Here is a 26016-nt window from a genome sequence, read left to right on the forward strand (position 1 = left end):
CTCTGGGGCCTCCGACAGCGCCGGGAGCAGCAGGAGGAGGAAGGCAGCAGGTGTAGGGCTGGGGTTTCGTGTGCTGGTGGGGTGGGCAATGGTAAGGGTGAGCATGGGCACCACGACCCAGACTGGGAGGAGAGCGCAGGTGGGAGGGTTGAGGCTGCCAGCACGTGGGGCTGGGGACTTCTCGTGGGGATCCGGGGATGCTGGACCCTTGGAGGGGCTGGTCTGGCACCTTTGGGGACAGCCCCGTCCCCCCATGCAGCTGCTGGGCTGATGTGATGGGGTTTAGTGAGGTGTTCAGAGCCCACGCTGTGCGATAAGCTGGTGGCCACCGCCTGCTCGCGAGCCCTGAGGGACAAAAAGATCCAGGAGTGGAGAGAAGGGGAACAAGCCCACACAGCAGGGAAACAAATACAGGGCACTGCTGCCCTCCTGGGCCTGGCAGCTCTGTCCCCTCCCTGTCACCGCTGCCTCCCCGGTGCTGGTGCCACCAGCCCTGGATTTGCCTTCCCGAGCTGCTGGAGCACGCGGGAGGCCCCAGGCACGGGGCCGTGGGGAGCAGTCCTTGGGATGGACTCGCTTACCCCTTCGGCTTCCCCATCCTTGGCTTTTACGGTGCTAATTATAGCCGGTGTTATTGCACAGTTAATCTGTGTTATTAAGAGATGTGGTGGAAATTGGTTTTATAATAATAACAGCTCGGATTTATCAAGTACCGTGCGTCCCGTGGGGTTCCTGCCAGCTTTATAGCCCTAGAGCAGGCCTGCGGAGGGGAATTGCTTCTCCCTTCCCCCTGCTCCAGCACAGGGTGCAGGGGCCCTGCACCCACCTGGGACAGGTAAAAACAAAGGTTGTGTCCTGCTGGAAAGAGGAAAGGGACTGGAGAGGGAGGGTTTGAGGCAGTGAGCTGCACCCATCCAGCTTTGAGGGGTAACAGCCGGGGTTTCCAGCATGCTGCGAGTGCCACCAGCAGCGTGAGCTGTGGTTTTGTGCTCTGCAAAACTTGTCTCAGGGCAGGCTCCTGCTTGCACCATGGACAGTGCTCAGAAATACCTTGGGGACCGGGCTGGTGCCAGCTCATCACTGCTCTTCCTCGCTGGTGCCAGCGCTAGTCACTGAAGCTTTGCCCTCCAAGGACTGCATCAGCCTGATGCTGCCTTCACAGCTGGGATCAGGCACCATCACGGGGGTACCTGAGCGCTGCACGGCCCCGCCAGCTGCCGAGCCTCAGGTCTTGGACACAGGCTTTGGTGCAGCAGAAAATCTCATCTTGTCTCTTCCCCAGCCTAAGGAATCTCCCCACAGACAGAGGATTTGGCATTCCTCGTGTTTCTCTTGCCTGTGTAAACCCGAAGGCTGGTGGGCAGCAGGGCCCCAGCACCGCCCGCCCTCCTCCCCGGCCTCTGGTGATGCTCATAGGTGCGCACGGAGCCTCCCCCGGGCTGCTGGGCTCGGTAACAATTTCCCTGCGATGGAGGCTCCGGGCATTTGTGCCAGCTCATTTCCCCCAGCGCAGGCTGAAGGAGCCGCGTGGCTGAGGGAATGCGAGGCGCATGCAGAGCAGCAGCAAGCGGAGGCTCCGTGCCGCTGCCCCGGCTCTCAGGCACCGCTCGCCAGCTGCAGCTGTGCCAGAGGGCAGCAGGCGAACATCTGGAAGGTGTGATGGCTCTGTCACTTGTCATTAGGTGGCCCCGCAGCCGAGAGCAGTGGCACACAGCTCTGCAGGGAGCTGGGAGGAGGGGAAGCAAAGCGAAAGATGCTCCTGATGCTTCATTCTCACCGCCTGCCTTCTCCTGGGAGGACGAGGGGGGTTAAGGTGGCTGCAGGTGCCCTCACCCCGCCCCAGCGCGGCACACGCGGCGTTTCGTGGCTTCCATAATTAACTTCACACGCAGCAACCTCCCTTTGCAGATGTGGCAGCAAATTTCAGCTAATTAACCATATGGTCTGGGCTGCCTGGCAGAGCAGGGGAGATGTCGCTTACGGCTGCGCCCTGCGCCCTGCCCTGCCCGGGGGCTGCCCTCACCTTCCCCCAGCATCACCGGAGACCCCCAGGCTCTGATGGGGCACCCCACGGGGATGGGGCACCCATGGGACCCCCCCGGCACGGCCCAGCCCCACACGTGGAGGCTGGCACAGCTGGAACCTGCACTGGCACACAGTGGGCACCGCGTGGAGGGGATGCGGGCGCGTTAGCGGCGTTGAAATGCCTCTGTCAGCGTGCCAGCATATGAAATGTGCGGGGATATTACAGCCCTGCCACCGCCTGTGGCTGTTTTTCCTCTGCTTCTAATGACTAATAGAGAGAAGACGAAACAATTTCTATTAGTTTCTCCCACGCCGCAGTGGGTTTCTTATTTTCCAAACCTCATTAGAGTTTGTAATACTGCGGTGGTAGTCGAGAGCTGGCCGAATCACCCTAGGGCGAAGGAAGAGCCGAGGAGATATGATGTGCTGCCCAGCCTCGGCACTGCTCTTGGCTCGCTTCCAGGGTCTCCTCTGAGTCCTTTCCAAACTCCGACGCCTTATCTCCATCTTAAAGGTTAATGATGACGCTTAGGAGAAAAAAAAAAACGCTCAACTTCCCCAATTGTTAAGAGAACGGATGGCAGTGCTGGGCACAGCGCTGGGCCTGTGTCTACGTCGGGAAGGCGAATGCTGTTTGAAAGGCAGTGCTTGTGCTTCCCGGCAGGCTGTAGGAGTGTGGGGCTGCCTGGCAGAGCTGCTGGGCAAGGGGCTGTGGGGGGTGTGCATAGAGGCCACGGGCTTTGGGTGGCTTTTTCTGGCAGCTGTGCCCAAATCCCGCAGGAATCGGCTGCACGCCGGGCACCAGCCTCGCGCCGGTTCCGTGGGAAGCCCCAGCGTGCAGCCCTGGCTCCTCTGAAGGCAGTGGGAGTTCTGTTATTTGTTACCTCATTACAAATAAGCCTAATGGAACTGGCAGGCATGGAGCTGCTTGAGCAACGCTCTGGAAATGCTTGCAAACAGCACCCAGAGCCAGCCAGGGAGGGGACCCGCAGCCTTGGCTCGGCTGGGCGCCCAGCTCGTGGTGCAGAGAGAAGCCCGGCCCCGCTCGGAGCAGCTCAGACACAGAAACCCATCCCGGCTCGCTCCATGGGAGCTCCAGGAGCTGCCCCGGGATGTCCATCTGTCTGTCTGCGGGGCACCTTCCCACCCAGCTCGTTACAAGGCTGGGATTTGCCAAGCAGCCCCGCTGGCTGTCGGTGATGCTGATCTAACGGGGAAGGCACCTCGAGCAGCAGCGACACGGAGCAAGACACGGATCCTCCTGGCAGGCACGAAGCAGCTCCAGCCCTTCGCGAACGGGCTGATGCCTCGTTAGCCACACTGGTTGTGGGACATCTCCAGGACCTTCCCGTAAAGTAAGGGTGGCACGGAACCGATGCGGCTGAGCCCTGGCACTGTCTGCAGGCAGCGGTGGAGCTGCTGCTGGGCAGAGGAGCAGGCAAGCGAGGCTCAGTCTCTGCTCTCTTCCCTTTCTCCAGCCAGAGATGAGCCCACTTTTCATCTCCACCTTCTCACTAACACACTTCTTTTCTTTTTTTTCTTGGACTTTTCTTGAAACCTCATGCAGGAAACCACCTCTGAGCATAGGTGAAGCATCGGAAATTTCAGTCCCAAAGGGAATAATCTGTATATTTGCAAAGTTGTGAAAAAAATCAGAGCTTTTGCATGGAACTCCTCTTGCAGCCCTGACTCCGTAATGAAGGCATAAATCCAGCTTTGTGTACCTGAGCCCTGCCTGCTCCATAGGCACGAGGCGTTGCTGTGGGAACCGCAACTTTCCGAATTTGTTTCCACTCCGCTCTCTGTTTCAGCTCGCTCCCAACAGGCACTCCAGAGGTAGAAAGATCCACAGCCTACCGCAGGATCTCCCCCACAGGAGAGGCGGTTTGGTGGAAGAAATAAACAGCTGCATAATGGGGAGAGAAGGGAACGGGGAGGGTGGGTGGAGAGGGGGATCACGAGGTGGGTGTGAGGAGGTGGGTGCTGGGGCTGCCCTGCCTGGGGGGCTCTGGGGCTGTGCACGGGGGATTTGCAGTTTTGGAAGCGGAGCTGCTGCTGGGTGCAGGGGCAGAGCTGGGGAGCTCGGCTGCTTGCTGGACGTGCTCCTCCTGTGCCTCCCAGGCATGGGGACAGGCACTGGGTGGCTGCTTCTTGCTTTTCCCCTGGAGCTGAGGGTAATGTGAGTGTCCGGCCAATTTTGCATCTTCAGCTTTGTTGTTTCTGCTGGTCAGACTACGTGCTGTTGGCAAACCTCTTGCAGCAGCACGTCACCCCCACCTGCCATGCCCAGGCTCGCCGTGATGCAGAGGGAGATCTCCTGTCCCATCGCTTGCTACTCCCCCAGCTCCCTTCCCCAGCAGATTCCTGCGTGTTTCCTCGAGAAAACAGCTTCAGGAGAGGATGCATTCAGGTCTTGAAGTCCATGTCGAGATTTCATTTGCTGGCTGTCACCATCATCGTGCTGTGTCCAGGTCCCCACGTGCCCACCCTCAGTCCCTGCCAGTCTCCATCCCCAGAGGATTTCAGGGCAGGTTTGGGGGCTCAGTCCGAGGGCACGCTGCAAGGCAGGGCACGGCGCTGAGCCCCAAGCGCACGGCGCGTGCAGGACATCGTGCCCTAGGACGCAGAGCACGGTGCGTGCCCACCGTCACCGAGGATGCTCTGCAGCCCCAGCGCTCCAGTGATTTACCTCCCCGAAACACCTCAATTTAAATGCTAATTCTCCCCAATCCGAGGGGTGAAGCAGCTGGTGATTAGTGTCAAGCTGTTTACTGCTGGAGTGGTGAACACTGGGGATGTGGCAGGGAGGGATGGTGGCACAGGGACAGGTCTTCTCCACGGTGCCAGCACCGAGCAGCCGATGGAGGGCTGGGGACAACGGCTGTAGCCGTGCTGTGCCACCCCACGGGTCTGTCCTCGCTCCCCCAAGTCTGTCCCCAGCCCCATCCAGCCATGCACTGCTGCAATCCACGGGGAGCACCAAAAGTCTGGGAGCTGGAGGGGACCCCAGGGCCTGGCAAAACCTCCTCAGTCTCCTCTGCATCCCTCCTCATCACGCAGCAGGGGAAATTGCTCGCGCTAATGGCATTTGGAGTAAATTTGGCTACTTGGCAAGGTTCATGTTCAGCCCTCATTCACCCGTGGCTGAGGTCAAGGAGACATGTGGGGACATCTGCGGCGTGCTTGCTCTTCCCAAAGTGGCTGTGGAAACAGGACACCCTCGTTTCTGTCTCCCAGTGACTCGAGCTGATATTTTTTGCAAATTCAAGTGAAAAAGAAGGAGCTATTTCTGAACATCCCCACCGCAAGCTGGGCTCTTGTGAACTTACAGCCACCCCAACAGAAAAACTTCGCTGAAGGGAATTTGGGTCAAAAGCTGGCATTAAGCAACCTCAGATCCATTGTCCCCAAGCCACTGCGGGTCAGAAAGAAGCAAGATTAATAAATTATTCTTGCTGGGGAAGGCGTCCTGGCTGGCTTACATAGCAGAGCTCTGCAGAAAGCGCAATCCTCGCGTAGTCACTTTGCTGAACATAACCACCCTGGATGATAATGTGATTAACATTTGTAGCTGTGCCGGCTCAGATAAGGGTAATTAAATCTCACGCTTCAGGGCATCAGCTAATCACTTGCGGGGTCATTTTTTATTTTTTTTTTACCCCTTCATGAATATATTTGCCCGGCTGCCGTGATGCGTTGTGAGCATCTGCTGCCAGCTGCGGGTGGAGGCAGAAGCTGGTCCCTGGCTTTCACGTGGCTGCTGCGGGACCTGGTGGCCGTGGCCCCATCCAGGATACCCAGGGTGCTCCGGATGCTCCCAAATATCTGTGTCAGCACCAGGGCACCTTCTGCTCCTGGACCCCATGGGATGCCACCGCTCCTCCCGGAGGTTCCCCACCTGCTGTATGACGTGGTGGCAGTGCTGCGGGGACAGAGCCCATGCTCTGCCTCTCCGTGGATTTATTGCGTGACCTTGGGGTGGTATTTAAGGTCAGAAGTCCCCCGGAATCTCTACTGCTTGTATCAAGTTTCTAAAGGGCAGGAGGACGTGGGCAAGGTGAGCTTTTGCTGCTGGAGCTCTGCTGACCCTCTGGTATTTGTCAGCAGCGAGACCCATTCAGCTGGCATTTATTTCCCCGAGGTGGGAAGTACGCTGGTCTGGATACTGGGAGGGGGGGGACTGGGGAAAGGAGGGAGAAACATTTCCCTCTGCAATGACTCAGTGTCTGTAAAGCACCCCGAGAGCCTTGTAGATCTCTCTGGGTGTGCTGGGAAGCGGGAGTTAACTCAGCGGGCATCGCCTGGGGGTAGCGGCTGGCTGCCAGCTGCGTGAGAGGCAGGGGGGTGCTGGAGAGCAGGGAAAGAAGCAGGGGAGGATGTTGCAGGGCTATCAGCTGCTGGAAGTTTGCTGTTTTTTCCCCTGATCCCACCGTTATAAACTTGGCCCCACAGCTGGTAGGAACCACAAGGTGCCTCCTGCAAAAGCCTGGCAGAAACTCTTTTTTTTTTGTGCGTTGATGGTGACCGGTGCTGAGCCGCAGGGTTATTAATAAGGAGAGGAGGAAGAGGAGCTGCAGCCCTCTGCCGGCTGCGGGTTCACAGCACACTGCCCGGCACGCCGTGGCCGGGAGCAGTGATTTTGGTGTCCCTGCTCTCAGCCTTCCCCGGCACAGTGCAGGTTTGTCAGGAGGCTCCATCCCAGCAGCTCGGTGACGCTGGTGCCCACGCATTGGTGGTCAGCTCCAGGGCGTGCTTATGGGGTGGCACGGAGCAGGATGCATGTGGTGGGAGGGGAATGGCGCTGAGCTGCTCCCCGGGAGGTGTGGGTTTGGCAGAGGGGAGGGAGGAGATGCAAAAAGGGCTTGGGAACAAACCGGTGCCATTGCATTGCTCCTGCTTCTGGCACCGCTGCAGGTGTCTGTGTGCACAGTCCCCCTTGCTTGGGGGACTTGATGATGGGGACCCAGTATCCCCATCCTCACCACGCACCCTGTCCTGGGCCCTCCCCTGGTGCTCTTATCCCCCGGTGCAGGGCACGGGGCTGGCCCCTGTCCCATCGTGATGGTCCCCATGCCCCGGGGTGGCAGCGGGGGTCGGTGCCAGGTGAGCCACATCCTGCATTTCGCACCTTGCCTTGCCTGGTAGCGCTCGGGCAAAGCAGCGGAGACGCCGATGTGCCCACGGGCTCCTTCCCGTGTTCCCTGATGATTTCCCTGCTGTTGCAGCCCACAAGCACCCAGCCAGCCCCGGGCTGCGGGCTGGCAGTAATTGCAGCCCCCCATTTGCCTTGCTAAGCCAGCAAAAGGCTTAGAACAGCAAATCACCGCCCCGCCGCTGGGGATCCCGCCCGTGATCAATGGGAGATTTGTGAGCCGCTGCGTGAGCAAGAGGATTTTCCCCGCAGACAAATAAAACACTTTTTCTCTGGCAGAGTCTAAAGCGAAGCTCCTGAGATGCTGTCAGGTGCCGGAGGCTTTGAGACGCGGCGCAGGGAGCATCCCCGGGGCTGGCTGCAGGGAGCTGCTCCCCCCTGCTCTCCCCCCGCCATCCTTACACCTCATCCTGCTGGCACCCTTGGAGGTGGTCGTGTCCCCGCTCACGAGGTGGTCCTGGGACAATGGAGCATTTCTGGCTGCGTGGGGACAAGCAGTGGGAGGGGGTAAAATGGGGCTGGTGGGGGCAAGCTACAGGACTGGGGGAAAATGGAGCAGTTGAGGGCAAAATTCAGAGCTGGTCGGGGGAAATCAGCTCGGGGAAATGCAGCGGGGTCAGGCGATGCCAGCCTGAGGGCTGCAGCCTCCCCAGCTCCCAGGGCTGACCTGGTTTTGCAGGAACCTCCCCTTTTCGGCTCAGAAACCCTTTTGTCGTGGCTCCAGGAGGATGCGCAGCCTCCTGGCCTATATTTTGGCTCTGGGATCAATATTTAACACCCCCCTTCGTGCTCGCTGCGCAGGCGTGGGGCGTTTTGCTTGCCGGGGGAGGTTTGTCTCCCAGCCTCGTCTGCTCACTGCTTCAAATAATTTCTCCGGCATCGTTGTTCTAGAAACAATTCATTAGGGGCCTATTATACAATGTTATACCTGCCAAGGTTAGAAAAGATCCCACACGCGTGGTGAAATTGCAGCAGGAGCTGCACGCTTCAGCTTTTCCTGGTGCCTGGCTGTAAGTGTGCATTTTTCTCCCCCCTCACCCCGGGGCAGAGCCGTGCCCGTGGCACTCCTTGGTGATGTCCCCAGCCTGGCAAGAAGCTGCACGTGGTGGGAAGCGGGCAAATGAGGGCTGGAGGATGCTTTTCTCTCTCCCCTCAATGCTGCCTGCCAGCCCTCCTGTGGCATGCTTTGAAAATCCAGGCCAGAAGCAGCAGACGGGTCCCCAGGCTGGCGGCGTTTCTGCTGGAAAGCAGAGAGACAACGGAGCCGCAGCCCCGGGGAGCTCATTAAGCATCACCCAGGCTGCTTGAAGATGGGGCAGAGAAAAAAAAAAACGCATCCCCCGCCAGGTCTGCTCCCAGGAACCCACCTGGAGACGTCCCCGCCTGGCCCCGGCGCAGCTCAGCCCCGCCGCCCAGCCTCAGCCCGCGTCCGTGCTTTGCAGTTGTGTTTTTGTCTCTGCAGGGAGAACAACTTCATCAAGGACTTTCCGCAGCTGGCCGACGGCCTCCTGGTCATCCCGCTGCCCGTGGAGGAGCAGTGCCGCGGCGTCCTGTCCGAGCCCCTGCCCGACCTCCAGCTCCTCACCGGTACGGGCACCCCCAGGTGCATCTCGGGAGACCTCGTGGCACCAATCCTGCCTGCAGAAATTGCACGTGGGCTGTGCAAGCCTGCCCCGGGCGGGCAAAATAGCCAAAAATAGAGAGTCTGAACGCCGGCTGTTCCTTTGCAGGAGACATCAAGTACGACGAGGCCATGGGCTACCCCATGGTGCAGCACTGGCGTGTCCGGAGCAACCTGTACCGGGTGAAGCTCAGCTCCATCACCCTCTCTGCAGGTGAGGGCTGCCTGCCACGCTGGGGGGTTTCTGCCAGCATGGAGATGGCACGTCTGCACGGGTTTCTCATGCAAAGCACCTCACTGGTGGTTTCCATCTCCAAGCTCTGCTCAGGCAGTAACTAATGCTCCCAGTGCTGCTGCAGAGGCAGGCGGAGAGATTCAGAAATACAGAATCATTGGCACTGGAAAAAACCTTCACAATCACTGAGTCATCAGCCTGACCCACCGAGTCCTGTCACTAACCCACATCCCTTAGTGCCACATCCACGTGTCTCTTAAATACCTCCGGGGATAGGGATGGGGCAGCAGGTTTCGGTGCTTGCACGAGCTCCTGATTACAGGGGGGAACTGAGGCAGGGAGCAGTGCCCCATGGCTGGGCAGAGGCTGGAGTCAGAGCCAGGACAAGCTGGTGAGCAGCACAACAGGAGGGATTGGTGTGATGCACAGTGTGCATGGATGCAGGTGTGTGTGAAAAACAAAAAAAATAATAAGTGAAAAATGTGGTTTCAAAAGGACCCAAGCTGTAGAGGCAGGTCGTATAATGCAGGCAGTGTCAGGTGAAGAGGGGGCAGGTGGGATGATCCTGCAAACGCCAAAACATTTCACTTTCACATTTTTATAACTACCCATTTTGGTAGAGGAACACTGAAATGTTTTGTTGTGACCTGGAATGTTTTGCCTTTTCATTTCAAAACAGCATTTCTTATTTAAAAATCAACCTATTTTTAAAGGGAAAAAAAAAATAGAAAAAGATTGAGCAGTGAACAGCCCCAGAACGAAGCAACCTGCTTGGAGCTGAACAAAATCTTTGGAGTCAGCCCCAAATGAATTCCTCCAGCTTTTTCCTTCCACCAACCTTCTCCTTCAATCAGCCGGCCGGCCAGGCAGGCAGATGACCCCATTTGGGTGACAGCTGGGACATATTTCCTTGCAGTGTGTTTTCAGTGTTGCCAATGAAGCAAAGCGATGATATTGCCCTGCTCCAGCCGGTGTCACGGCGTGGTTCCTCTGTGGTTTGTGCTCCCCATACACAGTGAGGGTGCACGGCACCATCCCTCACAGCAGCCCCAGCCACCTACATGGGCTCTGCAGGACGCTGCTCGAGGCATCGCCCCACCTGCCTTGGTGCAGAGCAGCCAGAGCCTGGCCCCATGGGTCCCCCTGGGCTGTCCCCAACTTTTGTAACCACAGCCAGGGGTTGTGCGGGGTATTTACGCAGGGGGTGGGCTGCGGTGCCACCTGGAATCAATTCGTCCTTGCACCAAGGCATTGCTGGCTGTGGTTGCTGCAAAGCAATGTCCTGTGGGGACAGCACCACCCAACGTGCCCGCTTCCTGCAGGATGGCCTGGGCGCGTGGAGGCTTGTTCACGTGCACATCCTTGGAAATTTGCTTGAGAAATCTCTCAGGGAGGGGAATTGCTGAGGGATGGCAGAGCCACAGCCCAGAGTAAGCAGCAGGTTGTGGATTGCAAGAGCAGAGGCAAAGCGCAGGGGCGAGGGGGGGAACCACGCTTTGCGCCCCCGCAGGGGTCTGTGCATCCCCCGGGGCTGCCTGCCCTGCCTATCCCACCCGCCCACAGTTTGCTTCGCTCCCACAGGCTTTGCAAACATCCTGAAGATCCTGACCAAGGACAGCAGCCGGGAGGAGCTGCTCTCCTTCATCCAGCAGTTCGGCTCGCACTACATCGCGGAGGCGCTGTACGGCTCCGAGTTCAGCTGCACCATCCACTTCCCCAGCAAGAAGGTGCAGCAGCAGCTCTGGCTCCAGTACCAGAAAGGTGAGGAGGGCAGAGCCCTAAATGCCGGTCCTTTTTATTCCTATTTTCCGTCGGTCAGCCCCTATCCCTTCTCCCTTCCCTCGCCGTCTGGTTCCCAGCCCCGCCGCCATGCCCCGAGCCCGGGGTGCTCCGGGTGGGTTTATGGAGATGGGACGTAATTGAGCTGTCGCAGAATGGCTTCGTTTTATTGCTTGTGACAATGACGGTCTTTAAGGAAGTGTATTAAATCAATAGCAGCCTCATTGTGCTACACTATAAATAACGAGACACATCATTAAACAGGGCAATAAACTTCAGGACTTTGAAGTAATACAATTAGGTTATGTTTATAAAAACTCCCTTATCGCCGTCACCTTCCATTTGCCAATTCATCTCCCTCCTCCGGGGAGCTCGGGATATTCCCTTGGCCCGACATCTTTCTCTTGGAGATGTCTGTGGTGTTTCTGGCGGGGTTAGGGCACGTTGCAAGGCTCAGGAGGCCATGAAGGTGCTTCCATCCCGTTCTGTGTGCGCTGCTGACAGTGGCTCCTCCACTGCGTTGGCCAAGGCGCCCACCAGCCCCCGCTGCCCCTTCCCCTTTGCCTCCGTCTTCCCAGCACAGCTATTCCTGTAGGCATGTTTGTAACACCCCATATTCATTTGTCTGGGTTTTAAGTTGTGATAATTGAAGTTTGCCACAGTGCTGCCCTGTTTAGCAGGAGGAAGCGGTGCGGAGGTGAGCTGTGTGCGTACGCGCAGTGTTACGAGGCACTCAGACACCATGCTCCTGCCAGCCCTTTGTGGTTGTGGCCATGAGGTGCAGGCCTGGAGCAGCTCCCGGTCCAACCCCAGGGGTGACAGGATCGATGAGGGCCCCCCCGTTCTGCACCCACATCCTCCGGCATCGCCGCTGCTCTGTGGTGCCGGGGCCACGCGGTGACCGGTGCTACCACCCGGCCCTGCTGCAGGATGTCCCCAGTTCCTCAGCACCCACAGCCGGGTCACTGGCTCTGGTGAGGGTCCTGGATCCCTGAGGTCCCACGGGGATTTTGTGCATCACACCTGCCCATCAGCATTTCATTTCTGGCTGTGCTGTGTTATTTGGGTGCTGGCTCCCTCCCTCTTCTTGGTGCGTGGCTCCGTCCCAGAGTGGGGTTTGGCGAGGTTGAGGTGGGTTGGTTGGTGCTGCTGAGGAACCAGAACTGTAATGAGCTCTCTGATGGCCTGAAAATGCTCCTGGAAACAGGTTGAGGATGCTCAGGGCTCTTGCGGCTGCCGGGGAGGCCGGCTCTGTGGGTAGAGGAGGGCACCACGGGGAGCCCGGGGCTTTCTCATGGAGAAACCACCGTGAAGAGGCAGAGCTTGCGTTTATGATAGACAGATTTTATTCCCAGCATCTCTGCTGATTTACCCTCATTTTAGCAGTGACATAAGGAGGCTCTGAACAAATAGCCCCAGCTAGGCAGCTCCGGATGCCTTCTCGACTTGGAAACAGCTCTGGCCCGGCAGGCTCCCCGCGGCTCCTTCCAGAAGCGCTCCGAGCACACGCATGCATCATCCCCAATAAACACAGCAGCAGGGCCAGGATAACCACGGTTTGTTAGTGAGCAAAGCAGACCAGGAGAGGGGGAGACGAGCATGTTCGCAGCATCACGCAGAATTATTTTAACATTTTAATCAACTCCGCGGCTCTCAGGGCAGCCGGTGACGTGGGTCAGTGCCTGCGCATCAATGTCCGCAGCCAAATGGAGGAGAAAGTGATGCAGGCTCCCGTGGGGGCTGCTGGAAAGTTTGTTCCCCCTTTGGGGTGAGCCTGCTGAAGTGGCTCTGGCTGTAGAAATGCAAATTGAGCCGTTCTGCTGGCTGCACTGCGCTGGGGGGCAGAGCTGGTGCCGGGGACAGGAGCAACCCTCCCCATCAGCAGCCCAGCTCTGGGGACAGGAAGGGCAGAGCCACCAGGACGATTTATGGGGATTGTTGGGAGGCAGGAGCTGCAGGTGGTGACAGAGCCACCTGCCCCAGTCCCCAGGGTGTGCAGGAACAAATCCTACAAACGAGAGGCAGGGAGGCCATCCTGCTGCCCACGCGACGCAGCTGCTGGGTGCCCACGCTGCGCCCCTTCCCGAGCACACACGGACGCTTCCCCAGGCTCCACTGAGGAACTGAGTGAGCAAACCAACCTGAACCCAAATTTTATTTCATGCAGAATGATTTAAATCCCATTTTTAGCTCCCACTTGCTCAGGCTCTGTGCAGCCAAGCCACGCTTTAACTCAGAGGGGCCTCCAGGTGGGGGACCTTGAGACCAACCTGGCCATCGATCTGTGCCACGGGAACCCGCCTCAGTTTCCTCCACCACCAAAGGCAGCATTTCACACCAACAGCACTTCACTAAGTGCCCAGCAATTGTGTGAACATCTTAATTTGGCAGCTGGGGCCAACGTGACAGCCCAGGCCACCTCCTGTTGCATTTAAGACCGGGCTGGGTCTGCCTGGGATGGGGTTGCGCTGGGTGGTGCTGCAGCCGGGGTTTGTGGCGCACGCAGGGGTGCTAACAGCCCGGTGCCTTGGCTGGGGCCGAGCAGTGCCTGCACAGCATCAGGGCTCTGTGTTCCCCCCGTGAGCAGGCTGGGGCTGGGCGAGAGGCTGGGAGAGGACACGGCCAAGATTGGTGACCCAAAGGGGCCGCGCCATACAACGTCACACTCAGGAGGCTGGGATCTGCACTGCGTCCTGAAACGCACAGGAGAAGAGAGAGGGATCCCTCCACCAGCAAATAAAGCTGCCAGGGGTGTTTCATCCACCAGCAGGGATGTGTTGGCTCCCTGGCCCCTGGCTCTGGCTGGATGAGGAGAGCTTGGCTGGGAAAGGGAAGGGCGGCTCTACAGCAACCGCTGACAGCCCCGGTGGGATTCTCCCAGCGCTGTTCCAGCTCGCTCCCACTGCGCTCCACAAAATGCAGAACAAACGCCTGTAAGTGCTCTGGCACTTAGAGAAAATGGAGATATTATCAGCAGCAACGCGGAGGGTCTCGTCTTGTCAAGCATTTAAGTGACAGCCCTTTCCCTTCGCGCCGTGACGCCTGGCAGAGCCTCAGTGTGGGGGACTCCTGTTCTCCAGCTGGGATGAGCTGGGAGAAGAAACACCGTGCCCGTGGATCATTGCCGGGACCACCGAGGGGCTGGGAGAGGGGCTGGAGGAGCAGGGAGGGCTTTCCTCGAGCTCGGGATGTACAGGGCAGGGGTGGAGGTGCAGAGGTTCTCGGTACCAAATTCTGGCGTTGCTGCAGTGCTCTAGGTCCCTGGTACATGAACTCCTCTTCCCGCGTGTCCTACAAACAGCAAATCTCTCGAGTGCCCTTAGCTGGGGCTCCCTGGCCCCGCTGGGCACTCAGCACGCTGGACTTTGGAAGTGGCTGAGGCAGGTCTGAAAGATGTTCACTCTCAGGAGTTGATCTTTTATTACAATAGTCCACGGCGAGGCTGTGCTCTGGCAGGTCCCACCACGGTCACAAAGGCTTTCGGATCACCCATCCAAGCATTACTCATTTACCTTCTCTTGGATCGTGTGCCATTGGTTGTGTTCACCTTTCAGAGGTTGCAGTTTTCTTGCTTTTTTGTGAACCAGGCAATTATATAAAGATCTTCATAAAATATAAGCCACAGGATGCAGCCTAGAGGTCTGCTGAAAGGGCAGCCCATGCTCTTGAGTAGGGTCTGTGGATCCCTTCTGTCCTCCAAGGTCTAATTCCTCTCCCATCAGGTCTGGCGTTGCCATAGGACAATTAAGAAGGAACCAGTCCATGGGAACCTTTAGATTCAAATTCCTAGACATGAAGGAAGCGCTAGGGCAAGCTCTGCCTCTGTTAGAGGAGCTAACAGCTTTCCCTCATACCTGCCTGTCTGAAGGATCGTGTAGGGAACTTCCCTCTCCTTCAGCTCTGCTCCTATAACCACCGCTCTATTACCTTTGTAACGCTCTCACTGCTGGTGGTTTATATCCTTATATTTATTTCAAAACCTCCGATTTTGACATTTTGTTCAGAGAAGGAAAGAAAAAAAAAAAAACAATTTAGCTAGTTGCCGTGAAATTTAGTTTAGACTAAAATATGTGCTGTGACTCAGTCTGCTAAATGACCTTATGCACTGCTCATTGTAATCCAGAATTGCCAGGCAAGTAGAGTAATTAGTTGTGCAAAATGAAATAACTTTAAATCCTCACATTGAGTAATGACCCAGAAAAATCACTTAAACTATACAATAGAAAAAGACCGAAAGCATCTGGCTTTATTTTTACTTCTGTGGCTCTGCCCCCTTTGATTAAGAAACACTCTCTCCCCCTCGTCCCTTTCGAACCCGTGGCTGTCAGCTGCTGCCCGGAACAAATGTTCGCAACTTAGTTTGCCTCTGCCCAAGAAATCATAACTCCTCGTAAAACGTCAGCCTGTGCCTGGCAGCACCGGCACAGCCGTCGTTCTGCAGGGTTTGTGTATGTTTGATAAACTGGCAGCTTGTCGCTGCTTAAAGAGCTGCTTCCTATCAGCCGAGATGAGCAGGACTCATAAAAGCCTTCACCCAGCGCAGCAAACGGTGCCAGGCAGAAGAGTGAGGGGCGAGCTCGTGTGTGCTGGGGCCTTGGAAAACCAGGAAGGTGTGAAACAGGGGCAGAAAGCACCAAAATGAGCCAGGGGCGAGTGGGGTGATGGCAAACCCGAGCCCAGCCCACAGCCAGGTGGCCACAATCCGTGTGCTCCTGGAAACGGCAGGTAGCGGCTAAATACAAGGTCCTGGCCCTGCGGGAGCATCGCTGCGGGTGGGTGTAGGAAAGCCCAGCATCTGGTTAGGAGGTGGGCAGGGAGGTGTGGGCTGAAGTTACCTTAGAGCTGCCGAAGAGATCCGATTTCTCCCTCACAGCCTGCCAGCGGAACAGGGGGCTCGTAGCTGTTGTTAGCGAGTCTCATTCCCAGCGGCCGTAAAAAACAATCTGCCGCCAAAGGGAGGAGATGAAGTGTTTTTAATAACAAAATGAGCCGTTCGCAATGCACTTTTAATTGGATCAATTTTTCCTTTATTACACAACCTTTAAAAATCAAACACAGACGTAGAAGCAGACAAGTCCTTTCTCCAGGTAAGGAGCAGAAGGCGAGCTGTTTCATCACACTCCTTAATTACTGCGCTTCGTCTCATTTGGCAGACGATCACAACATCGCGTGGGGGCACCGCGGCAAGAAACAGCTCCACAGCATCACCTCACTGTCACTGTCGAGCTTTGTCAGGGGAAGGGCATACCCTGGGCCGAGGACACCGGGTTTTCTTTTTCCCTTTTCTGCCTGAAACCCCAGACGAGAAAAAGAGCTGCAGACAAAGCCCACCCAGGCACCTCGCGCTGTGCCTGCTCCCAGCGATGCAGAGCAGGGATATTTTTTCCCAAATCTCTCCGTGAGAAGCAGACAGGTTCTGTTTGAGCTGTGTAACCAGGAACAGACTGGGGTACCCAGCTGCTCAGCCCGTTTACTGGACCAGCTTTGCCGCCGCTTTAAGCACTCCAGGAAACGTTCTTGCTTAGTGTGATGTTTATTGCAAAAAAAAAAAAAAATTCCACTGGAACAGAGACCGACAGAGGTACAAATTATCATAGATAATATTGCTTCAGTTATTCAGGTAGCTTCCTTCTTGGAGCAGTTCTTGGAAACAGGAGAGATGTTTAAAAGAGATCAGTAGGAGAGGAGCTGCCATTACCATAATACTGGAAAAAAATGCCTTGAGTTACAGTGTAATTAACTGCAGAAGGTCCCAGTAATAGTAGTCATCTCCCTAAAACATACATGCAAGATGAGATCAGCTCCCCAAATTGCTGTTACATACCGTAGGAGACTGCCCCCTCCCACCCAAAAGGAGAAGCAGGGGATGTAAATCGTTGTGTGCATGTTGATAGCCTCAGCAAATACACAGAGCAGCTCAGGAGGGAAGGGAGGATTAAATTCCCTTGAGCTCCTTTAGTGTCTTCCATCATCTACCCTCAGCTCCTACCCCCTTCTCCACAAGCTTTTTCCAGCAAATTTCAGCAGGAAAAAATTGTTGCCGTGGTCAGGGGGCACCTCCATCCCACAGCTGGCTTTTTGCTAGTCGAACACAGCAAAGAGAGGAAAAAAAATGTAAAATCCTACCAAAAGGGTTCTGCTCCCAGTGCTGCTTCTGGAAACCCTGCAACTGCAAAGCAACTGGCTGCAGCTGCTGCTCCGCAGCCTGTTTTGCTTTGCTGCTTCACCGGGGGAAAGTCTCTGGGAGCTTAAAAAAAATCACCTGTTGCATACATGTTGTTGGACAAGCAGCAAACAATTTGCTGTGGTTTGGCAGCCACCATAAAATCAGCTTTTATACTGTCTGCCGTGCCCCCAAATTTGCAACTACGTTGTTGATGGCAACAAATAAATGCACTGCAGTGTAACTATTATCTGTGGCAGATTAACATGCTACCACTGTGTCCTATTTAAATGCGTCTTTCCATCAATAAACTATTCCAGGCGAGCAGCACCACACTGAGGTACACATTTATCAGCCAGGAGCGTAGCACTGTGGGGGCCTTGGTTCACACAGCTGCAGTTTTGTGCTTCATTTGGCCCAAAGCCGTGATGAACATGAACTCCGGTGCCTGCTGGTGCCATAAAAAAGCTGAGGAATGTAGTGTTTTTGCTACACGAGGAGAGAAAGGCAATGCAGCAACGGGTGTGCTTCTGAGTATTAAAAATAAAATAAGAGTGAAACAATCCCCTATCCCCCCATCCCCTTCGTGGGATGCGAAATGCAGGCGGGTGGAAGCGTAGTGCTGGGTACGAGGAGTGCAGAGGGTGAGGTGCAGCTGAGCCCCCAGCATCCCAGCACCTTCATTACCTGCTCCCAGCCCTTCCCTCCCCCCAAACGAAGGTACCAGACTTACCTTCCCAAGACAGTTCCCCACCATACAACTAACAGAACACCTCCCAGTATCAACAGGACGTTACCCCGGCTTCTTTTTTCCCCTCCAACCCCCCTCGCCTCCCCCCCTTCTAACTAGCTCAGTCCTTACTAGCAGTCAAAGCCCCGCTGCCATCAGAGGGCAGCCCTCTGGCTCCGTTGGGCCTCCCACGATTGCACCGTACTCACTTCACATCGAACAGACACGGTTCACACACGGCACGAGGGGGGCGATCTCCCGAATACAGGAAAAACGGAGAGAGAAAAGCCTGGCTCTCAGGTTTGAAAGCCCAGCTCCATCGCCGTGCAGTTTCCCAGGGCTGTTTTGCTTTATGCAGTGCTGCCATCAGAAATTGCCTCCTCGAGCAGTTGCCCAGACAACTGCTACCGAGTTCCTTGCAAAGACCACGGCGGGAAGAGGATTGCCTCCCCAGTCCTGTAAGGAAGGTGATTAGAGCAGTCAGTCGGCGTTTATGGCACAAAGGGAGGCGCAGTGGCTGAAGCTGTAGTGGATGTGGCGTTAAGGAGGTGAGAGGGTTTACGGAGTGACCGCTTACTGAGCGAGGAACCGGGAGTCCAGAAGGATCCTCTCCTTCGTGCTTGTCCTTTTTTTTGTTGTACAGATTCAAAAAGAGAAAAGCAGACCACCACATTAGCTACTTTGTTCCTAGACACAAAATACGACGGCCTCCACGCCCGAATCCCCTGGGGTATGGCACACAGGCATCCTGAACGGGTTCCTGTCAGGTTGCAGGGAGGCTGGAAGAATCACTAACGGAAGGGGCTTTACCTCCAGAGATGCTTTAAGGGGTGGAATATCTTCTCAGGTGGTAACTGTAGATCTTAATGCAATGATCCCAGCAGTCCAGCACCAGCAGCTGCCCTTTGGGGGTAATGGCAATGCCAACAGGACAGGTGAGTCCTTCACGGATCAAGATATTGTAGCCTCCTCCTTTGGGAAAATGCAGGATTTCTTTCCGGCTGCTGTCGGCAACGATCAGGTCTCCCCTGGCATCCACGCACATCCCAGCGATGCACCTGAAGTCTTCATTCTCGGAGAAGAAGTGGCTGATCTGGCGTCCCAGCTGCCCGTCGGGGCCGACGGAGCCGATGGAGAAGCCCCCTTCCAGGTGGTGCTCGTACTGGCGGTTCTCCAGGTTCAGCCCCAGCCCCTGGGTGAAGTAGATGGTCCCCTCGGCATCGCAGGTGACAAACTTGGGGCGCACCGCACTGCACAAGCAGCTGTACTTCACCACCCCCACCCCGCGGTCCACGGTGAAGCACCAGAGCTTCCCCCCTTCCACGTCGGTGACCACGAACTGCCCGGAAGGCAGCGCCGCGATGCCCCAGGGCTTGCTCAGCTGGCTCCTGTGGCACGCCACGCAGTGGCCGTCCATGGTGTACACCTTGACCGAGTTGTCGTAGCTGTCGGTCACGCCGATCAGGCCGTGGCAGTTCATGGTGACCGAGAGGGGAGTCAGATTGGGCAGGTCTGCCCCGAGGAAGCTGAGCACGAAGCTGTCGATTCCGCTAGGGCTCCGGCGAATCTCCTTCAGGAAGCCCTTGCGGGTGAAAACCTGGATTCGGAAGTTGCCTCGGTCCGCCACGAGCACCTCTCCTTGCTGAGTGACGTGGAGGCTGACGGGCAGATTGAACATCCCCGGCAGGCTGCCCTTGGAACCCATCCTCTTGATGAAGTGACACTGCTGGATGCTTGCGGCCGCTTCGGGCATCCTCGGCTTGGCTGGGGAGGCGTGCGGCGTGCAGCTGGCCTCCTCCTGCAGGTCAGGCTCCCGGAACGACACCGAGGAGGAGGAGGAGGATGCGGTTTCCATCAGCGATTCCTCCACGTTCACCGTCCGGGGTTTCTTCACCACCTGCCCGATCTGCAGCGGCCCCACGTGGCTCACCTTCAGGAGCTCAACCTCCTGCAGGGTCAGCTCCCTCGGGAGACTGTTCGTCAGCTCGGGCTCCTCCTCATCTGCCGCCTCCTCCAGCAGAGCTATATCTCCCTGCTTTATTTTGGCGAGGAAATAATCACAGCGAGACAGAATCTGCACCTCTGCTAAGTTCAGCAGATAAGCTTGTTCCTCCATTACCTGATTATTTACCTTCTCCACTTCAGATAAAGAGGTGGTGAAGAACTTGCGTGACCTGGCAAGTTCTTCCTGGATCTTGCGCTCTTCTTTGCTGTAATCTTGCAGAACTGCCTTGTATCTCGACTGCAGGTCTCTCGAAACACCCTCCAGAGATGCTTTCCTTTTCTGCAGATCATCCATGAGCTCCCGAAGCCTGGCAAGCCTTGTCCCAAATTCCCTCCTACGCTCCTCAGCGGCCTCTTTGATGGCGATGACGCTGTGCCCTTGGGGCACGTGCGATGCCTCCTTGCAGGGCTCACACAGAACCAAGCCACAGCTCTTGCAGAAGTGCCTGGGCAGCCTCCTCCCGCAGACCTTGCACATGAGCAGCCCCACCACCTCCCCCAGCCCCGCGGTGTCTATGATCTTCAGCACCGTCAGGTTGTCGGTCAGCTGGGCCAAGTTGGTGATGCGGGTGATTTTGCTGCAGAAGGGGCAGCGTATGCCGTTGATGCTGTTAGCCAGCAGCTTCTCCAGGCACTGCTTGCAGATGGTGTGCCCGCAGTGTAAGAGCTTGGGCCTCAGGTGCTCCTCGGTGAAGGACTCCATGCAAATGGGGCACTCCAGGACCTCGCGGAGCGCATCCGAGTTGAGATGAGGGGCAGAAGCCATGGCTTTCGAAGCCGCCTTTAGCCTGTGCCAAGCCTGGTACTCACATTTATTCCAAAGAGCTCCGATTCTGTCAAGAAAGAAAAAAGGAAATGTGATTTATGTCTTCACCAGCAGTTACACATACATGCAATTTATTTCTGATTTACCTCCCAGCCCTGGAAAATAAGAAACCCAGTTGGTTTTCCCACGTTTGGAAAGGGCAGATTAATCACAGCTAATCTCAGAGCGGGAAAATTCCAAACCTAACTTGCAGCGTCTAGCACAATGAATTATTCACTTGCAAAATGTCTAAGTAGAACTGAAAGAAGTGAAATGGCAGCAATAAGGAAGCCCAATAGATATTGATGACTGAATCATCTCCTCATGGTGCCCATCTCCCGCTGCCAAGCATGCGAGTTTACATAATTTACTCCGAAACCCGGGGAGATTAAACCAAGCGTTCAAATGTTGCGCATCAAAAGAGGAACCAGATGGTGCAATGCTTTAGGCCATTAATGTATCACCTCTGGAGACCTACATTCAGATATGACATCAGATACAAATGAAATAAATGTGGTTGCTTTAATCTGCTCCTCTAGATAGCCAAAACAAATGTTCGAGGTTTCGTGCGTCTGCCAGGAAGGAAAGCTGGGAGGGATGATTTTGTCAGCTTCCACTCGCTGAGAATCACCGCGCACGGGGAGGACCTCACACCAGGGCCTCCCGTTAGCCTCTGCCACGCTGCATCCTGCTTCAGCACGCAGACAAAACACAGCTCAGGCAGCGGTGTGCTAGCAGGGGTAAGCAGCTGAAGGGAGTTCACAGAACTCCAATCACTTGGTAATACAGACTGCAAGCGTTCGCAGGGAGTTCTCGTGCTTAGCTTAATTGTATGTAATTTCTCCTCGTGCCGTGCTCCTGTAGCACTGCCCTCGTTCTTACGTTTTGGTTCCGTTTTTCAGCGCCGTGTTTGCCATTCAGCTTCAAACCAGGTTCCTGCAGCCCCACATCCCTCTCAGCGGGGAGCAGATCCCAGCAGCTGTCTCGCTAAAGCAGCCAGCCATTCAGAGGGAACAGAGCAGGGCTCGCATCATTAAGTTATTATTCAGCAGACTGGGTTTCAATACCTTTGCTATTGCCTTGCTTAGCCTTGAAAAGAAACGGGGAGAAAACATTTCCTTTAGAGGGAGAGGAGGAGAAGGAAGTAGTTAGTCTTTAAAATGAAGAGCTGGTCGCAGAGGGATGTGAACAGACAGCTTTTTCTGAATAATGGCTGCACGCACGCAGCACTCTCGCTTCCCTGCTGTGTTTGCCTGCTTCATCCTCGGGAGCATTTCAGACAGAAAGGTTCAGTGTGTTTCAGCTCAGCGTTTGCTCAAGTGGAAGGAGACAACTGCAGTGAGGAAAAGTTCTTTATGTTCGTACAGAGGAAAAAAAAGTCATTTTAATTTATTGGGTCCGCAGTTATTTAAAGCCCGGATTTCAGGGACTGACTCGGTGGGGCAGAATCCCTGGCAAGTCCCAGGCTGGGATCTGATGCCCGGCTCCCCGGGCTGGTGGCATGCTGAATGTCACACGGGTGGCACCTGGGGAGCTGCGACAGTTGGGGTGCTGGCACCGAAGAGACTTCCCTTGTATTCGTAGCCATGTCCCAGCTGTGGAAGAAGCTTCGGCACTGCCGTGTAGATCAGAAACATTCCTCTGGGGGACGAAGAGCTGTATTTTAAAGTGATTTTTTTTAAATAATGGAATACAAGGTCCAAGGTTCGTTATTATTTTCCCTGAAAATACGCCAAAAGACTTGCATAGGGAAGGATGAGGCACAAGTGCTGACATCTGAAAATGCGAGTTATGTAAGAAGCTGCCTCCCGAACAGGTGCTGGCATCAGCGTGAGATGGCGAGGGGATTTCGTGTAGGTTTACCTCACGTCCAGTTTTTTGAACGATGACATGCACGATGTGCTTTTAACACGTAAAACCCTTGTGTCAGGAGGCCAGTACACATCTCAGTGCTGTGACATCCCCCTTTGGCTGCAGCGTTACCCCACAGCCAGCTGTGCCCTGGGTCCTGGGCATGTTCCTGGTCCTGGGGCAGCTCCTGTGCTGCAGGGCAGGGCGTTGGGGGCAGCCTGAGCAGCGGACCAGCCTTCACGTTTGCATTCCTCGTATTCAGCAGATTTCCTTGGGGGTCCTTCCCCGCCTCGGTGGCTCTCTGATGCCCTGCCACAGCTTCTCGTGGCCTCCACAGCCGTTATGCAGCACAGGCTGTGGGCACAGCGGGCTCCCCACGCCCTGCCCACCCAGCCCCATAGCCCACAGGCTCTGCCTTTTACCAGTTCCAGCTTTATCCCCACATTTCAGGTTTATCGCCCGGCCCCAGCTCCCTCAGGAGCCTCGTTACCGGCTCCCGGCCCTATCCCCAGGCTCCATTTCCACCCCCAGCTCCCGGTTTCCCCCCCGGTTCTGCCTCTACCCGCTCCCATCAGCCCCCCCCTTTACCCCCAGCCCCCCCCTTTACCCTCAGCCCCCCATTTTGCCCCCAGCCCCCCCCCATCGTCCCCTCCCGGCCCCGTCTCACCGCAGCCGCCCCGCAGCGCGGCCTCCCCTCAGGGCCGCCCCCCCCCCCCTCCCGGAAGTGCCCCGTGCCCGGCCCGTTACCCGCCGGCCCCGCCCCCCCCGCGCCTACCTGCCCGCCGCTGCCGGGCCGCGCGCGCCGCTCCCCCGCCATGCCCCGCGCCGCCGCGCCGCCGTGACGTCAGGGCGCCGAGCCGCGGGGCGTGCTGGGAGTTGGAGTCCGCGGCCTGCCCCTGCCTGATTCTGTCAAGAATAGTTAAAAACATATATATATATATATATTCATTTTTCCACAGTTTTATTACAGTATACTCTTCATTGAGGTTCCTGCTTGTCATTAAAAGTTAAAAATCCTTTTTTTCCCCAGTTTTCCCCAGTTTTCTCACACACCATTCTGCACTGAGATTCCTGTCAATAAATATTTATATTTTTTTAAATTATTTTTTCCCCATTTTATTACACGCCATTCTGTGCTGAGACCCCTGCCTGTCAATAAAAATTAAAAATCTTCTTTTTTTTTTTCATTTTTCCCCCGTTTTGTTCCACACCACTCTGTGTTGAGATTCCTGTCAGTAAAACTTTAAATAGAAATAGAATAGGAAGTTTTCACAGAAACTTAATATTCTTTTTTTTTTTTTTTTTTTTTTTTCTCATTTTTTTCCTGTTTTATTACACAACATTCTGTATTGAGATTCCTGTCAATAAAACTTAATCATTTTTTTTTCCATTTTTCCCCCAATTTTCTTACACACTATTCTGCATTGAGACTCCTGTCAATTAAAACTAAAAATATTTTTTTATTATTTTTTTTTTCCATTTTTCCCCTACACGCCCCTTTTTTTTACACGCCCTTCTGCGCTGAGGCTCCCAGCTGTGTCCCTGTACTCCAATGGTTTTCTCCATCCTTCTCCACCCCTGCGGGGCCGCAGCCCCTTTGCCTTCAGGCTGCCTTTGCCTGTGGGGCCAGGGCCCCGGCCAGGTTTCGGGTCTCACACCACAGCCCTGCGTTATCAGCCCCTCTCAGAAACTACTCTGAAGCAGCACAAAAATGCCTATTTTTAGATGCAGATGTAATCAGTTGATTGGGTGGCACACAAAAATATTGCCAATGAGTAGATCCGCAGCTGCAGCTGCTTACTGGAGCACTTGTGCAGGGCTCCTCTTGGCACTAATCCCTCCCTCACAGTAGCCCAGATGCTGGCAGTGGTGGCCAACAAGCAGTGCAACTGCAGTAGTGGGAAATCAAAGGTTTTTGGGGAATTGTGCACTTTGGGATGGCTCCTCAGTCAGGGGAGAGCTTTGCCTGGTGTTGAAAGAGGCGGCACTGCTGGGTTTGGGGGATTCAGGATCAGAAGAGCTGAGATGGATGAGGTGCAGGAGGTGGCTGCCAAACACCGAGCTGGACCATGGGGCGCTGTGTGGGGGTGTCTGAACGGAGATGTGCTGCGGGGAGGCCTCCGTAATTCCCAGCCACACCATGCAGGGGACAACAGCCAGGGCTCGGAAGCAAAACCTGTGGCCACCATGCTCCTTTTTACGTGTTCTAACACCTGGATGCCTCAGAGGAAAACAAAATCAATTTGCAGTGCCCTTTCTGCAGCCTGTCAGTGAGGCTGCTGACCACTGGTGCTTCCTCTGGCAGGGCTCAAGCCAGCACCAGCAGCCTCCTGGCCATGCTGTCACCTGCAGGGTGATCGGTGGGACTTTGCCCTCAGCAAAACCAGGCACAGGGTGCCCCTAGGAGCTTTATTTAAGAGCTTCATGTTCAGCTTTCTGCTTCCCGCAGGGCTAACGTGTGAGGGTGGAGGCTGCCATTTATGAAGCTCTTCATAAGCATTGAAAAATTCTAGAAGATGTCACAGCTTTCTGTGAGGTCTCCTGTAAAAGCTGTCAAATCTGTGCCCAGCCCCTGCACCTTTTCCTGCCATTTTCTTCAGCAGCCCCAGGGTGCTGCAGTGGAAGCGCAGGCTGTGACCATGCTGGGGTTGGCTCTGCAACCCTTCCCGAAACACAAAGAGCTCGGAAGAGCCACCTTGGAGCCTGCTCCTGTCTCCACCTTCTTGCTGTGCAGATTTTAATGTGCTCACAGCACGTGCACTCACCCAGACTCATCCCTCTCTGTCTCTCACACATGGGAGGTAGCAAAGGATGGCAGCTCTGCCGCACATCACGGACTAATGAGTAGAGTCGTTAATCATGTAATCAGTCATTTCCCTCCTGCCTCTTCCCTCCTCCTTGTCGTCCCTCTGACCTTTCTATCAGATCGCTCTTCTCCCCATCAGATGGGCTCTGACGGCTGAAATCAGAGGCAGGATTTCAGCAACTCGATCGTGGCTCTGCCCTGGCATTTTGCAGGGTGGTGCTGGTGTGAGGAATATCGGTAACACGGGTCCCACTCCAGCTCGAATTTCATTCAGGAGTCTTCAGGCTGCTTCACTGATAGCAGAGAAATTAGTTTTACTGTGACCCAGCGGTGCAGTGCAGCAGATCAGGAAATGGCCGGGTTTGGGGCTTCCTCTGTGGGAGCACAGGTTGGGATCTGTGGCATGGAGAAGTTCCTTCTGTGGAAGATGTGAGCTCTCAGAATAACTGTTTGCCATAAGCATGGGGCTTCTCCATCCATGTGTGCAGGGAGGACAGCGCAGCCTGCACCATCCTGCAGCCATGGGGCTCAGACCTCATGCCGAAGGGCACAGTGCATCCTGCGTGGGGTTTGCTGACCCCAGCAAGGACCAGGAAACAGCAGAGAGAGCAATGCAGGCAGCAAAGGCACTTGGAGACAGAGCAGATGCAAATCTGGGCTTGTCTCACAAAGGAAAATGAGTGAGATTTATGTTCTCCTGATTTCGTGCTGTGCTTCAGGCTCCACGCGACAAACCTCAGCAGGAGGCTGCTGAGCACAAATCCCTGAGGTGAGCTGTGCCCAGGGAGGACGTGGGGCTCGCTCCCACCTCCGGGCATCACCGCTGCATCCAGGTCAGAGGAGGT

The 26016-nt window shown here is 55.6% G+C and overlaps 2 protein-coding genes across 10 annotated transcripts in view; one reads left to right on the plus strand and one right to left on the minus strand.

Annotated features, from left to right (window-relative positions):
• ASTN2 (astrotactin 2) overlaps positions 1-26016 on the plus strand; it is a 315865-nt gene that overhangs the window by 187208 nt on the left and 102641 nt on the right. For all 4 annotated transcript variants that reach the window (XM_084494620.1, XM_084494621.1, XM_084494622.1 and 1 more), the window contains 3 exons: positions 8640-8764; positions 8908-9012; positions 10615-10794. In XM_084494620.1, coding sequence (XP_084350746.1) covers positions 8640-8764; positions 8908-9012; positions 10615-10794 — 410 coding nt within the window. The remainder of the gene's footprint in view (positions 1-8639; positions 8765-8907; positions 9013-10614; positions 10795-26016) is intronic.
• TRIM32 (tripartite motif containing 32) lies at positions 15817-23196 on the minus strand. 6 transcript variants are annotated; one of them, XR_014685084.1, is made up of 3 exons: positions 21397-22844; positions 17915-20542; positions 15817-16101 (listed from the first exon to the last, which is right to left on the minus strand). XR_014685084.1 is itself a non-coding variant. In XM_084494284.1 (2 exons), the coding sequence occupies exon 2, from the start codon at positions 20473-20475 to the stop codon at positions 18529-18531; it is 1947 nt and encodes a 648-aa protein (XP_084350410.1). In that variant the 5' UTR covers positions 20476-20542; positions 23141-23196; the 3' UTR covers positions 15817-18528. The 6 variants fall into 6 exon arrangements, 5 of the variants coding, with proteins under 5 accessions (XP_084350410.1, XP_084350412.1, XP_084350409.1 ...); XM_084494284.1 differs by lacking the exon at positions 21397-22844 and adding an exon at positions 23141-23196 and having other exon boundaries at positions 15817-20542; XM_084494286.1 differs by lacking the exon at positions 21397-22844 and adding an exon at positions 23033-23055 and having other exon boundaries at positions 15817-20542.

This window comes from Aythya ferina, assembly GCF_964211825.1.
Source record: "Aythya ferina genome assembly, chromosome: 20".
Lineage (NCBI taxonomy): Eukaryota > Metazoa > Chordata > Aves > Anseriformes > Anatidae > Aythya > Aythya ferina.